This window comes from Raphanus sativus, chromosome 1 (genome assembly GCF_000801105.2).
Source record: "Raphanus sativus cultivar WK10039 chromosome 1, ASM80110v3, whole genome shotgun sequence".
Classification (NCBI taxonomy): Eukaryota; Viridiplantae; Streptophyta; class Magnoliopsida; order Brassicales; family Brassicaceae; genus Raphanus; species Raphanus sativus.
Genome location: NC_079511.1, coordinates 3,209,905 through 3,223,776, shown reverse-complemented (window position 1 = coordinate 3,223,776; position 13,872 = coordinate 3,209,905). Strand labels below are relative to the sequence as shown.

Genomic DNA, 13,872 nt, shown 5'->3' with positions numbered 1-13,872 from the left:
AAAAAAAAAAAAAAAAAAAAAAAAAAAAAAAACCGAGTAGATGCACCTAACCGTCACTTCTACTCGTCCGAGTGAATGCGCTACTACAGCCACTTTCACTCGGTCAAACGAACTACGAAAGGCTTGATCCTCATCCGAGGTACGTAGGCATCCCTTCACAGGGTCCAGCCCCAACCAAAACAAAGTCCAAACCTTTTCGCGAAAGAATGACGAACAGTCACTTTCTAGTAAACGATGCCAACCCCTTTTTCAAGCGGCGTACGAGCACTCGCCCAAAATCAATCGATTGGGTCTTGATCAGACGTCAGTCGAAGGGAATAACAGCCTTGCGTCACCTATGCGTCACGCATTGACCGGCTACCCGATGGAAATTCTAGACCGAGTCTAACCGAAGAACGACGGTTTGGCCGACCAACGGTTCTCTCGGTTACTGCAATGCGTCTCGGAACCTTTTCCTCGGTAATTCAATAGAACGATTAGAGATTCTCTTTGTAATCGCTTGATCAACCACTTGTAAAAGTTTAGTTGAATAAAGAAGATTCGAACGAGCAACCGCCTCTAATTTCCTGTTCTATCTGAAAAATTGGGAACTCGCTGGCAAACGCGAGTAGCCGCTCGAATGTATCCTTTCTCGGTTAAAAACAAAAACGATTTACATATTTCTAAGTGGAAACGACTTACTGAAATATATAATAAAAATTCATAAAAGGTCTGAAGAAAAAGCAAGGCAGTAGTTCATACAACAAAAGGCCTTAGCCGAGAAAAGGAAATAGTTTTAAAGGCACAAGCGCCAAAAGTCAGATACAACAAACATCGAATACTAATCCAAGGCAGGAAGATCCTCCTCGGGATGTTCTTCGCTCGCGCCAGAGTCCGCCCCCTCGAGATGTCCTTCACTCGCGCCAGAATCCGCATCCTCGAATGACGGCGAGTCGGAGATATTGACCGGCGTGTTGGAGATCGGTTCGTCGGGAGCTGACTTGTTCGTCTCCTCAGCCACGGAAGGGTCCTTAAGGGCAACTTCTTGACCCGGGAGAACAGCATCAGGGCGAGCTGGCGACTGAACGGTGTCGAGAAGGCTCTTCGACGGCTCTTCGGATCGATCCCCTGGTGCTCTGAGGGGAGTGCGAAGCGTCTTGGCGGCCTCGGAGTCGAGCAAGTCCATGTTCGACCCAAATTTGTCGATTTTATCCATCATCTCCTGGATAACGAACCTCGACTCGAGCACGAGAGGAGATAAAGAAAGGTCCTTCTCGAGAAGATCATCTACGATCAAACGCTTCACCTCCGCATCATAATGCCTCTCTTGCCCGGCGTAGATATCAATATCTCCCTGAGAGATGTTTTTACCTGCCGCTTTCATCCCTTCAAGGCAACGTCTCATCCCCCGAGCCTGGCCGAGCATGCATCTCGCATCCTCAAAGTTATCACGACGGGACTCCCGATCCTGGATCCTCTGGAAGCGAACGGCGGCTTTCCCATGCATCGCCGCCATTACTCGGATCCGTTCGTGAGTAACCTCATAGCGGCGCGACTCTCGGAGACGATCCATCTCCTTGGAATGCTCTAAGGCAGCAGCCGCCTTCTCTTCCTCGAGGGTCTTCTTCTCGTTTGCCAGCTTGGTTTTCTCTTTCTCGAGCGCTTTAACCAACTCCCGGGCTCGCTTCAGCTCCTTGTTCATAGCCGCCTCTTTCTGGGAGAGTTCATCCCTCATGGCCGCTTCTGCAATAACCGCTTCGTCCTTCTTCTTCAGCATGACCTCTAAGGCGGCAGTCGCCTCCTTGGTGTTGCGCCGTTGCCTATCAATCACACCATAGGTCCTCTTCAGCTCTTTGTCGTATATGCGGACGACCTCGTTCCAGTCACCTTGGCTCTGCAACACATCAAAGAAAGAGTTGGGATAGGACGACCAAATGAGAAGAAAGACGAGAAACGAATGCGATGCAGAAACTATACTTACCTTAACCGAGGAACCGGCAGCAGCGGTGTACTCGTCTTGGAAAACTAAGTCCTTGACGAGTGGGAGATGCTCCCTACTTCCCCGGACTTGGCGGACGAAACGAGCGCAATCTCTCTCGTTACAAACGAGAGGAGTGTCCCGCTTGAAAATGAAGTCCACTTTATCCGGGCAAAACCCCTGCAGGTTCTTCGGCACAGCCTTACCCTCCTGAGCCTTCGGAGAGGACCTGTTCGATCCCCGGGCATCTTCACGAACCGCCGCCTTGGGGAGGGAAACGGCAGTAGTCGGAGCCTCCACGGTTTCCTTCTCCGTATTGGGCGCTATCTCGTGCCCCGAGGATTCGCCGACACTCTTCTTATTATTCTTTTTCGACTTCTTCTTCACCTTAGAAGAAGTCCCCTGAAGACCACCATCGAGAGACGGATCCGGGAGAACGTCATCTCGAGAATTGTTGCTAGGCTCCAAGGCCTGGAGCTCACCTCTCTCCACAGAGGAAGGCCGAACCTCAACGGGATCCTTGCGCGCCCGCTTCTTCTCCGATCCGGCGCCCCCACCGGTGGAAGTCTCCTCGGCTTGCTTCTCCTCGGAAGAAACGCCTTCCCTCTCCTTCCTCTTGCTCCCCGACTTTCTCACGAGCTGAGCCCCGTCCGACTCAGTCGCTCTCGGCTCCCCGGGATCAGAGGAGTTTGCGTTAGAGCTTTGGTCCGGTTCCACGAACCCGAGTTGCTTCCCAACCACCAAACTTAGATCCGGCAATTCCCTCATAGCTCTGGCTCGGTTAATTTCAATCTGCTCGGCTTTGGTGAACAAGTTGATTCTCTTCGACTTTTTGGTGATGAGAGGAACGGTGTCCGAACGCCAAACCTCTGCAAAGACAAAAGAAAGCGACTTAGGATCCCTGAGGAAACCGAGCAAAAGAAGAGAAAGAGAAACTTACGCCGCTTGATCCGATCAATCGACCTACGAATCCTCCTGTACGAGAAGTTCTCCCAAAAATCCTGTTTCTGGGACGCGATAATCCGAGCACTCTCCAAGAAATCTTCCTCGTACTCCGCGGTATTCGAGTGAGGAACTGTCAAAACAAGAGAAAAAGAGATGGTCAGGAGTCTGAAACAGTAAAAGATTAAAGAACATTCAATACCAAATTCATTGTTCCAAAGAACACGGTAACCGGTCTTCAGCGGCTCCTCGAAAGCCGAGCGATCGGACTTAACATAGAAGTACGATCGCTGCCAGTCGTTCGTCTTGGTCGGATAGCCCGTTACCACATTATAGTTCGGGCGTATCTTCAGTGATAACAGGCCTCGATTAATCTTCACCGAGACCAGCTCCTCAAATGCTCGGACGCTGAGAGCAGCGCCAGCTTCCGCCCCAATCACCATCAGCGCAACTGCTAGACGCCAAGCGCCATTCAAGAATTGGCTCAAAGCGACTCCTCGGCGCATCGTGTAGGCGGTGACGAGTCGAGGAATCGGAAACCATAGTTTCGTGTCCTTTTCGAAGTACGACTCGTATACGCACTGATACCCCTTCGGGGGGGACCACGGCCTTTGGGTCTTTGACGGGATTATGAATGTAACTCCGGTCGCCTTGCCTCTCTTCAGCAGCTTCGTCACCGACTCGAATGTGGATCGCGTCGGTAAAACGTTCCTCCAGTCTTGCCCCTCAACTACAGGGGGACGAGCTCGCGACGGATCGAGTCGGCGCTGCTCCTCGAAAATATTTCCCGGGTAGAAGCAGTAGGGAGTCATCCCGTCGTCAGGAGAGCCATCGCCTCCGTCATCGTCTGCGCGAGATTGAACCATCGCTACCGAGACGAGCATACGCTGCTCTCGGGTCATGTTCTCGGTATCCATCATCGCCTCGCGATGAGCCTCCTCTACGCTATCGCCGGATCCGCGAACCCTCTCCAGATCACTATCGGGACCAGTGGTGCTCGAAATCATCTTTCCCTTTTGTTCTCGAGAAAGTTGTTTGCTCGTCGACATATCGAGTAGAGGAACTAAAACAGAGAGCAAAAGCTAGAGAGATAAGGAGTAGAGAGAGAAAGTACCTGATAAACTGAGAGAAGAATGAGAGAGATCTCGAGAGAGACCTCTTATTTATAGAGAGAGTGAAGGCGCCTCCCACGAGGTGCCATCATTAGCCCTAAGCGGGCCTAATTGGGCCTGTCGGCGGGCTCGCGCGTCACACTCAGACGCGACCTTTCGGATTCCCGACAAAAAACCCTAGCGACGTTTCAGCTTCTCGATCGAAAACCGGTGATGGTTCGCTGTCACATCAAAAACCGGCACAGTCGATTCATCGGTTTAGAGGAGTTCATCTGAGGCATCGAGCGTACGATAGGTCGGTTGTTCGTTCGGGAACATCCGGAACTCTTTCCGCCGGCGGTTCCTCGGTTAAATCAAAGGAACCGACTATCAAACCTCCTATTCTTCGAGCCCTAACTCACTAATTCGCTGCGACCAGCTGCTCGACAACGAACTAGGGGGGGACTTACTGTTGGGGATGGATTGGCACCATCCACAAGGCCCAGCGAATAGGAGGCCCATTACTACCATTCAAAGGATGACCGGCTCGGAGACGGCTTCTGACGAGCCGCGACTCGGCTCGAGACCTCTATAGCTGAACGACGAGAAGCCGATGGAAACGATCAGGCGGCTCGGGCCGAGCAGTCTTCTCGACTGGGCCTTTAAGCCAAAAGGCCCATAACGAAGGGGACGGATTAGGTCAAAGCCAACCGACCTAGGAGACTATATAAGGAGTTGAGGACAGGAAAGAAAGGCATCACCACATAGACAGACAGACTTGCGGCAAGATTAGGGTTTCCTTTATTCTCTTTGTATCTCGCCGCTCTCTTGTACTTCCGGCTAGGATCTCACCGAGCATCGACTAGCCGGCTTTCTTACTCTTGTACCCTCGTTATTCCGACTCTAATAAAACGTCTCTGTTCATCCCACTCTTGAGTTCTTCTACTTTTTGTTGACCAAACTCACCTTAAACAATGTGATAGTTCCATGTTCAATTTTAGGCCCATTCGCACGTATTTGGTACTCAGGCTAACATTGTGTTCATTGCTTTTTTTAGCTTAAAACTGCGAGGGAAGCTGCGACTTTTGGTGTTGCAGGAGCTGCACTTGGAGCTGTATCTACTGCCGCTTTTGCCTGGAAATACTCGAGGAGTCCACATGGTAAAGTCCTTTTTCTCTCTATACCTAACCAGCAGTAACCATTGTGATAATATCATACTCCCTCCGTTTTTTTTTATATGACGTTTTAGAATATTTGTTTTGTTTTAATATAATTGACGTTCTCGGAAAACAATGTGAACTATAGCAGGATATGACTTTATTTACCCTTGTTATTATTATTCTTTCAAAATGGAATGTGTAACGAAGGATGATAATTAATGAATGCACAAGGGTAGATATGATATTGTATGAATTGCCTTAATAAGTGTGAAATTAACAGAACGACATGTAAAAGAAAACAGAGGGAGTATTCAACAAGTCAGCTAGATACTTTATGTCATATTGTGATAAGAGCTTTGAAAAGTGTGCCATGCAGCGGCTTGCAATGTTTCCAAACCCTGAACTGCTTTGTTTGAATTGTCCTCTTATTTCCTATTGGTAAATCTCTGACACCTCTCTGATACTGCTGCTGGTGCGGGCGACAGGTGCTGCATTGTCCTTCTTAGGAGGAGGTGTTTTCGGTTGGACCTTTGGGCAAGAAGTTGCGAACCACACCTTGCAACTCTATAAGCTGGACACAATGGCGGCTCAAGTTAAGTTCATGGAATGGTGGGAACGCAAGTCACAATGAAAGGTCTTAAATCCAAAATAACAAAGACGCATGCCGCCTTTTCGTTCAGAGTATCTATAACATTGCAACCAGCTTAAATCCATTTCCAGACCTTTTTTTATTATGTTATCACTCGTTGAACATGTTTGTTTTTCTTGTCTCAATAATACATGTCCTCGCATGGAGAGTGTTTTTTGTGGAACTAAATTTGAAAGAAACCCAATAATGAAATGGTCTCAAAATATTGGGACTTGAAGATGATAAGTAAATAATTAGCCTTTGAAGCATATATATAGCATACAACAAGCTGTGAGATCCAGGCGTAAGGTGTGCTCCACTCTATTTGAAAGAATTGAAGAAGCTCACAGTGTCTGCAAGTGCAACGATGAAGGAGTCAACGTCTTCCTTTGTGTTGTAAAAGTAGAGGCTGGCGCGTGCACTTGCATTTACTCCAAGATACCGATGGAGTGGCTGCGCGCAGTGGTGTCCTGACCTTATCGCAACTCCATGCTGCAACATACAATAGTTTCTTTTAGTTTTCATCCTACAATGGATATTCTAATGAAAGGGAGAAGTTAGTGTGCCCTTATCCTTCTCGAGGTACTAATTCTTATCCAGAGAATAAAATATTCATTGAAGATAAGAGAAAAACAGCATGTAATGGCACAGATAGCTCTCAGTTATGACATACCTGTTGATCAAGAAAGGTTGCCAAATCAGTTGGGTGGAGTCCCTCCACATTGAAGGAACAAAGAGCTGCCCTTCGAACACTTTCAGAAGGCCTTGGGCCGTATATCCGAACATCAGGCACTGAAGACAGTTTCTCGTACAGATAGTTAGCAAGCTCTACCTGGACGACACAGGAAATTATAAATTACAGTAAGGAAAGGTAAATGTGGAATCAAAAACATCTTAGCTAGTCCTAGAAAAATCAGTGCGCCTGGCAATACTTCAGTGACTAGTTGATGTCAAGTTATAAAAAAATCATATCAAACCTCATATTCATGGATTTTCGGCATGCCAATATCTGACAAGTAATCGCATGCTGCTCCAAGGGCAATTGCTTCACCAATTGCAGGTGTTCCAGCTTCAAATCTGGTATAATATCGAACTCTACTTATTCACACACTGCAGCAAATATACAAATAAGTAACTAACATAAGTACAAACCAAAACCTGGATGGAGGTTCTGCATAAGTCGAATGATCAAGAAATACATCTGAGATCATTTCTCCGCCACCTAAAAACATCATGGAAACAAAAGGAAAAATAAGTTTGGGATTCAATTCAGGAACATCCTTGATTAATCAGAAAAGATCGTTGTTTCCATTGAATTACATACAAATAGACAGCTTACCTAAGAATGGAGGCATGGCAAGTAGAAGATCACTTTTACCATATAAGAACCCAATGCCTGTAGGTCCACACATCTGAAGCATGAATATCACTTTTTAACTATAAGCTTGACACAAGGCTTATTATGTATCACAAGAAGAAAAGTAAACAATTCCAACCTTGTGAGAAGACGCAACTAAGAAATCAGCGTTTAGCTTCTGGACATCAACCACCATGTGGGGAACACTTTGACAAGCATCCACCAGAACTTTCGCTCCAACATCGTGTGCCCAGACCACAATCTCTTCAACAGGAAGAGAAGATGCTAAAACAGAAGGAAACAAAAAAACAGAGGTTAAAATTTTACCCTAACCCTGTTTTCTTTCACGGAACTGATTATAATAAGAACACGAAAAAGGTGTCTACCAAGAACATTTGATACATGATGAACAGCCACGAGTTTTGTCTTTTCAGAAATCATCTCTCTCAACATGTCTATGTCCGGGACTTCATCTTCATTCAAAGTCACAAACTTTAGAACCGCTCCAGTCTTTTGAGATACAATTTGCCAAGGAACAATGCAACTGTGATGTTCAGCCACTGTAAGTATAACCTGAAAAGCTAGCACCATTCAAAATCTCATTTGATATAAGTAAAAGAAACTTTGAGAAAGCAAACAAAGGACTTTATGCATACAAAAAAAAAATGCAGCAACACTGTATAGTAGTAATAACTAGTTAACTATATTGGCTTCTAGCAGATGGGCACGCACCTCGTCCCCTGGTTTGAGGTTAGAAAGACCCCACGAATAAGCAACAAGATTGATGGCTTCAGTTGCATTCCTAGTGAAAACAATCTCTCTAGCATCGGAAGCATTGATGAAACGAGCTACTTTCTTCCTAGCCAACTCAAATTCATCTGTAGCCTTGGCACTACAATAATTCAAAACAACCTTTTATCAATCAATCAATCAATTAGATGATCAAAATCCTAGTTAACAGTGAAAACTAAGTACCACCTTAAGTAGTGGATTCCTCTGTGAACGTTTGAATTATAGAACTCGTAGTAATTCTGCAAAGCTTCCAATACAGCAGCAGGCTTCTGAGAAGTCGCAGCACTGTCCAAGTACACAAGCTTAGAGCCATTCACTTCCTGAAAAAACTCAATTTTGCTTTTCAGTAATCGCAATCCATACGGATTTCAAATAGAGAGTGAGTTGATCACCTGGTGTAGAATTCGGAAGTCTTTACGAGCGCGATGGCCGAGAGAGACGGGTTCAGAATCGGCGGTGATGGTGGCGGATAGCGACGAGGAGCGGCGAGCGAAGGAGAAGCTCCGTCGTATGGAGAAGGTAGAGGCGACGGAGATGGCGGTGGGAGCTAGGGATTTGAAAGACGGGAGTTTCATAGCCACACCTTCCATGGTGGTTGGAGCAAGACGACGGAGGGAAGAGTGGGAGGTTCACCGTTTCTACTGTATAAAGTGAAAGGCCTGTTGGGCCCTCATGAGCCGGTTTGGGCCTTACACGGCCTTGATTTGTTAAGACGGCAAAAGAAAAAAAGAAATATCATGGGGAATGAGAAAAAAAATGAAATTGGAATTATAATGCTGTTTAGTGGATGGTAAGCATGAGAAAAAAATGACAAGCATCTCACTCTGGCAATGCGTAATGTTTCCTCAAGAGTCATATGACTTGAATCTAAAAAGTCAATACAGAGTGTAACTGCAAGTCTGCAATATTATAGTAAGTATTGAGCTGGAAGTCAAGAAAAGATGAGTAACATACTTTACGTCTATGTTTCAAGTCCATACGACTTGAAATCAATCTAGTCTTACGAGTAGAAGAAATCTCTAAACCCCAAAGAAAAGTTTGAACAAATAAAGATCCATACTCCTTGTCTCTTTACCCCCTCAAACACTCCTCTACCTCTCCTAGACTTTAACTTTCTGAATTAATTGCTTTTTATCTTTTTGGTCCCTTGCAATAATGATTTGCTTTATGGCTTTTCCAATGCCTACAAACCATAAACCGTTTTAGTTGTTCGTCTATTTAATAGCCGTTCCAATAATTTTGACAGATACAAGGCATGACATTCCTCACAGGTCACAAAAGTACATTGGTGCACGTCTTTTTGTTTAGGTGGAAACAGCTACAAATCCCCCAAAATAAAATACATTTAAATAAACAGGATAAGAGAGTTATTGCCTTTTGTCTCTGGCACCCAAAAGAAAATAAATAAATATAATAAAAGGGACCTCCTCCATCGAAGAAACAAAAAAAATACGAACCAAAAAAAAATATACAAAAGGTGGCCCAAACTGTTTTGAGTAGGAAAACGAACTGGTGATGGTTGCAAGCAGGTAGTATAGTTTATACAAACGAACCAAAGGACCCCATGTTTGCTGTTTTTTTTTCTTTCACGGTGTAATGTCCCAAGTCGTTGTTGATGTTTTGGTACTCCACTCTGTTCGTCCTCTCACCACTTCGGCTCCATCCTGGAGTCGGAGCAGATGCTGACATTCCACTACACCGCCCGTCCCGAGGTTACCGACATCGCAACCCGAAACCGCGGTGAGGGACTGAAGCACGCTGTCCCTCCCGCACTCCCTGCGATACTCCAGAGTCATGCTTTTCAGCTTCTGAGACTCCATCATCCCCACCGGAGCACTCTCCAGTATCCACCCTATGTACTTCACGTTGTTAACGTGCTGGTTAACATCCAAGTCACTCCAACGCGGCTGCAACCAAAAAAAAAAGTTAATCGTAAGAACCATCATCTCACAAGTTTTCAGGCTTTGTTGAAGAAACATAAGAGCAAGTGATTTTATACTTACAGTGAGACCAGAACGGACATAGTCAGCAGTCTTGTCATCAAGTTTCGTTAACTTTCTGCTGTCCTCGGCGATGACTGGGTCAGAATCCACAAAGTAAGGCTCTATCTCCCCTCGAACCTCTTCAGGAATCTTTGATAATCTTCTCGTCACTTTATTCATCATCACCCACACACTACAACAAAAAAAAACATTTTGCAACACCAGAGATGATTATTATAACTATGTATTAATTATCAGATATATCTCGCTGGAGTACAACAAGAGAAAATAAAATTAAAATAAAAAAGCAAACCTTGAAGCTCGAGTTAAAATTTCTCCAGTATTGCCATCACGAACAAGCCAATCACGACGCATACCATTCTTTCCAGACTTGCTGACCCATGTATCTACTTCTACAACATCTCCCCTGCGAGGCAGATACTTTAAATAAGCAAAAATGACTTATGCACACATCATGTAATATCTATGCTGTTGCAAAAAAAAGCAATATCAACTGATAATAGACTTGACAATAGCTTACCAAGTAGGATATTTATCAACAACAACCTGCATACGAGTAACAACCCAAATCAAGTTCTTCTTAACCATCTCAGGAGTAGAACCAAACCCATCTCCAAGCAGTCCAGCAGTCTTAACATGGTTCAGAGCCGTTTCCTATATACCATAAAGCACAAGATCAAAAACACATATCAACAACAAACAAACAAAGCAAATACAATCATCATAACCAAAAGTAGCTACTATATATCCATCCACACCTGTAAATGATTCATAACTGTTTCTATAGACGCAGACCGATCAGCACCAATCTCATAAGACCTAATAGAGAAATTCTGACGGAACACGAGCCCGTCCTGAACGATCCTCCCCAGACCAAACGGATCCATGATCACATCGGAACGCCTCGGTTTCCAGTCGAGCATCATCCACTGCTTCTCGGCGGCCAAGAAGACGGTGGTGATGGCGGCGAGGAGCATGCTCCAGTCAGGAAGCTGGTTGATGAACGTCCTCGGCGCGGGCTCGTTGTCGGGCTTCGAGATTTCGACCGAGCCGGGGATACCGACTCTCTTGCCGTTGATCTTGGGCGGGGCCTGGGCGTTGGGTTTGACTTTCATCCTTCCGCCGGAGTTTGGTGTCGGGGAGAGGCCGGAGAAGTTGGTGGAGGTGGGTTTGTTGGTGGTTTTGGCGGTGGGGTCGAGGGAGGAAGATGGGAGAGGGAAGAATGAGGACGTAGCGGAGGTGGCCACCATGACTGGAGGAGGAGATGGAGCGTTCAAAGACACTGTAACACCACGAAACAAAAACAAAACAAAAAAGTGAGTGACATGACATATTATTACAAAAGTCTACATCTTTCCGACAATTAGATGATTTGATAAGCTGACCAATTAAACAATAAAAATGCTACAACGCAACACCAAGAAATCAAAAACACAACACAAAAAAAAAAAACTTTTGTCGTGTAATAAATCCAAATAGTAGCTGCAGAAAATAGCCATAGATAATTGGAATATCAATTTGAAGCAGAGAAAAAAAATTCCAGATCTGAAATTCAAACAACAGAGACAAACCGATAAAAATCAGATTTTTAAATTTAAAAAAAAAAAGATAATTGGAATATTAATTATTTTCGATAAAGCATTGAATTTGAGAAAGAAATCAGATAACGAATCCGAACCAAAGCGATGAAAGTAGAAACGAAGAACAAGAGAGAGAGAGAGAGATGCTACCACCTTCAGGTGTAGAAATGAAATCACAAAAATGGGGTAACGCTAATTTTCTCCAAGACCTAAAAAAAAAATTATCTCCTTTTCTTCGGCTGTGCCCTCCCCTCACGATCTCCTCTCCTCCTTTTTTGTTTCTTTTCTCAATATTTGTTTTACTACTTTTGTTTGCTATTCTCAATTGGAAAGAAATATTTAAAAATTTGCGCGTAGAGAGAGAAAGAGCTAAAAAGGGTGAGAGAGTATCTGTAAAGGGATGTGGATGAGAGGCCTTTTCTTATGTTTGTTTATATATATAAATCGCATTCCCCCTTCCTTCTTCCTTTCTGCTTCCTTCTCGTAGTTTCAAAACATTGTTATTTCCAGTTATGCCCTTTTCTTGTTACGGGATTGGTTAACCTAACTAGGCTAATCTATTCATTTTCTTATGCATTGGTCACTCGTTATGTAAGCACGCAAGACTGTTTTACTTGCTTCCGTGGAAATTTCAACTGGATTTGATTTCCTCCCCTATTATTTTGAGGATTGCTAATCACACTAACCAATCATCGTATTGTTGTGGCTAGAGAGAAAGAGACATATATCAGATTGTATTTAACAGAGAAATGTCAACTTTGGCACCGACGTTTTAGGAGTAATAATAGTTGAGTGAGAGCGCGCACAACAACAAGGTACATGTGCATCTATCTCTTCCTTTACTCTTGTGTATTTTATCAAATCTCTATTGAAACAGACATTTATACAAAACCTAACATTATGCATTCCTAGCAGTTTTTCCTTTAACCATATGTTTTTCTTGTAGAACGTAAAGTCAACCGTTGGACTTGTAAATTATTTCACCTAAAACAGTATTCCACCATAAATATAACATCCATAGAAATTGATTTATCTAAACGTACCTAGTATCTAAAAAGAAAAATAATCCAATTAAGCTATGCAGCTTTGGTATTAACCACTGATAAGCTCTCCCTTCTTTGTCACTCTCCGCAACTGTATAGGTTGTCTTTGGGATACCAGTCTCTTGAAGTACCTCCAGGGTTGCGAATGCGCATGCGACTCCTTGATTGGGTCGCATACCGTATAGAGTAATGCGTTTCGTCGAGGGAGAATGTAATGTTGAATATACATTTGTGGACATACTCTGTCAAGCCACATAGTTTGCTTTCTGATTTTGAATATGAAAATGTCAGTAATTCACGATTTATGTAGGAAATTTATGATGTATAATAAGTCTACTATCACGTTGTCGATCAATATCTTAGTTACCTGTAGTTTAATTTGCTGTGGCCTATGTTCACCATTCGTTTTGTAGATCCAACCAACCGAAGCTGGTATTCACTGTGATATATTTGTCTTTTTATCCTTAGGTAAATTTCGTGATTTTAAAAGGTAGTAGTAACTGGTTATTCATAAAAGGATACATGAAAAAAATGACTACATGTAAAATAAAAAATGGAATAATAAACAAAACTGGGGCTGGGCAAAAAGATCGAACCCGAAGAACCGAATCGAATCCGATCCGAAAAAGTAATACCAAACTCGAACCGAAATTGATAAAAAAATCCGAACGGGTTCAAATTTTTGGTATTTAAAGAACCGAACCCAAACCCGATCCGAACCGAAATATTCGGGTACCCGAATGTATCCAAAATAGATTAATATACCTATATATATTAACTAATTTTAGATTTAATGTATATTAAAAGGCATCCAAAAAATATATGATACTTTTAAATTGTCCAAAATACTTGAAAAATATATATAAATATTCAAAAGTATATGTCTAAATAGTTAAAGTATACTCAAAACACCAATAATATTTAAAATATATATTGATTCTTATTCTAAATATTGAAATTAAACCAATTTATATGTTAAGTTTTGGTATTTTGACACATATTATTTAAATTTATATGTAATATATTATTTTGTTTATAGATTTTGTGAAGTTTAAAGTATATAATGAATTTTAAAAATTTTAAATAATTTAAATGAGTTATCTGAACCCGAACCGAATCCAGAAGGATCCGAACTAAACCCGAACTGAAATTTAGAAATACCCGAATAAAGCTGAAATCTTTGACCCCGAAAACCTGAAACCCGAATAAATTCGAACCGAATCTGAATGGATATCCAAACGCCCGCCCCTAAACAAAAGGAACAGATTTAAGCGAGACAGAAAATTCCAATCATTCCAGACATTTACTAACCTTTTTAT

General features: G+C 43.2%; 4 protein-coding genes, 1 long non-coding RNA gene and 1 pseudogene across 6 annotated transcripts in view; 2 read left to right on the top strand and 4 right to left on the bottom strand.

Moving 5' to 3' along the window:
• Positions 1-350, bottom strand: part of LOC130512535 (uncharacterized) — a 1,541-nt pseudogene extending 1,191 nt beyond the window's left edge.
• Positions 1-5,941, top strand: part of LOC108861296 (succinate dehydrogenase subunit 6, mitochondrial) — a 40,887-nt gene extending 34,946 nt beyond the window's left edge. The window contains exons 2-3 of the mRNA XM_057005088.1: positions 5,048-5,150; positions 5,636-5,941. Coding sequence (XP_056861068.1) covers positions 5,048-5,150; positions 5,636-5,781 — 249 coding nt within the window. The 3' untranslated portion in view covers positions 5,782-5,941. The remainder of the gene's footprint in view (positions 1-5,047; positions 5,151-5,635) is intronic.
• LOC130509246 (meiosis-specific protein ASY2-like) lies at positions 668-4,986 on the bottom strand. Of its 2 annotated transcripts, XM_057005008.1 has the most exons (3): positions 2,898-4,986; positions 1,961-2,826; positions 668-1,873 (listed from the first exon to the last, which is right to left on the bottom strand). In XM_057005008.1, exons 1-3 carry the CDS (start codon positions 3,946-3,948, stop codon positions 821-823), a joined length of 2,970 nt encoding a protein of 989 aa, XP_056860988.1. In that variant the 5' UTR covers positions 3,949-4,986; the 3' UTR covers positions 668-820. The 2 variants fall into 2 exon arrangements, with proteins under 2 accessions (XP_056860988.1, XP_056860986.1); XM_057005006.1 differs by having other exon boundaries at positions 668-2,826.
• Positions 5,860-8,565, bottom strand: LOC108861277 (cysteine desulfurase 1, chloroplastic). Its single transcript, XM_018635118.1, has 10 exons — positions 8,320-8,565; positions 8,114-8,247; positions 7,868-8,027; positions 7,522-7,708; positions 7,275-7,420; positions 7,118-7,190; positions 6,937-7,000; positions 6,756-6,855; positions 6,452-6,610; positions 5,860-6,270 (listed from the first exon to the last, which is right to left on the bottom strand). Exons 1-10 carry the CDS (start codon positions 8,515-8,517, stop codon positions 6,100-6,102), a joined length of 1,392 nt encoding a protein of 463 aa, XP_018490620.1. The 5' UTR covers positions 8,518-8,565; the 3' UTR covers positions 5,860-6,099.
• Positions 8,566-9,252: 687 nt separating this feature from the next.
• Positions 9,253-11,908, bottom strand: LOC108861314 (palmitoyl-acyl carrier protein thioesterase, chloroplastic). Its single transcript, XM_018635156.2, has 6 exons — positions 11,664-11,908; positions 10,689-11,212; positions 10,451-10,584; positions 10,223-10,336; positions 9,931-10,102; positions 9,253-9,834 (listed from the first exon to the last, which is right to left on the bottom strand). Exons 2-6 carry the CDS (start codon positions 11,178-11,180, stop codon positions 9,514-9,516), a joined length of 1,233 nt encoding a protein of 410 aa, XP_018490658.1. The 5' UTR covers positions 11,181-11,212; positions 11,664-11,908; the 3' UTR covers positions 9,253-9,513.
• A 196-nt stretch (positions 11,909-12,104) lies between these two features.
• LOC130509300 (uncharacterized) lies at positions 12,105-12,902 on the top strand. Its single transcript, XR_008943398.1, has 2 exons — positions 12,105-12,325; positions 12,653-12,902. It is a non-coding gene; the product is annotated as an uncharacterized LOC130509300 (long non-coding RNA).
• The last annotated feature ends 970 nt before the right edge of the window (positions 12,903-13,872 follow it).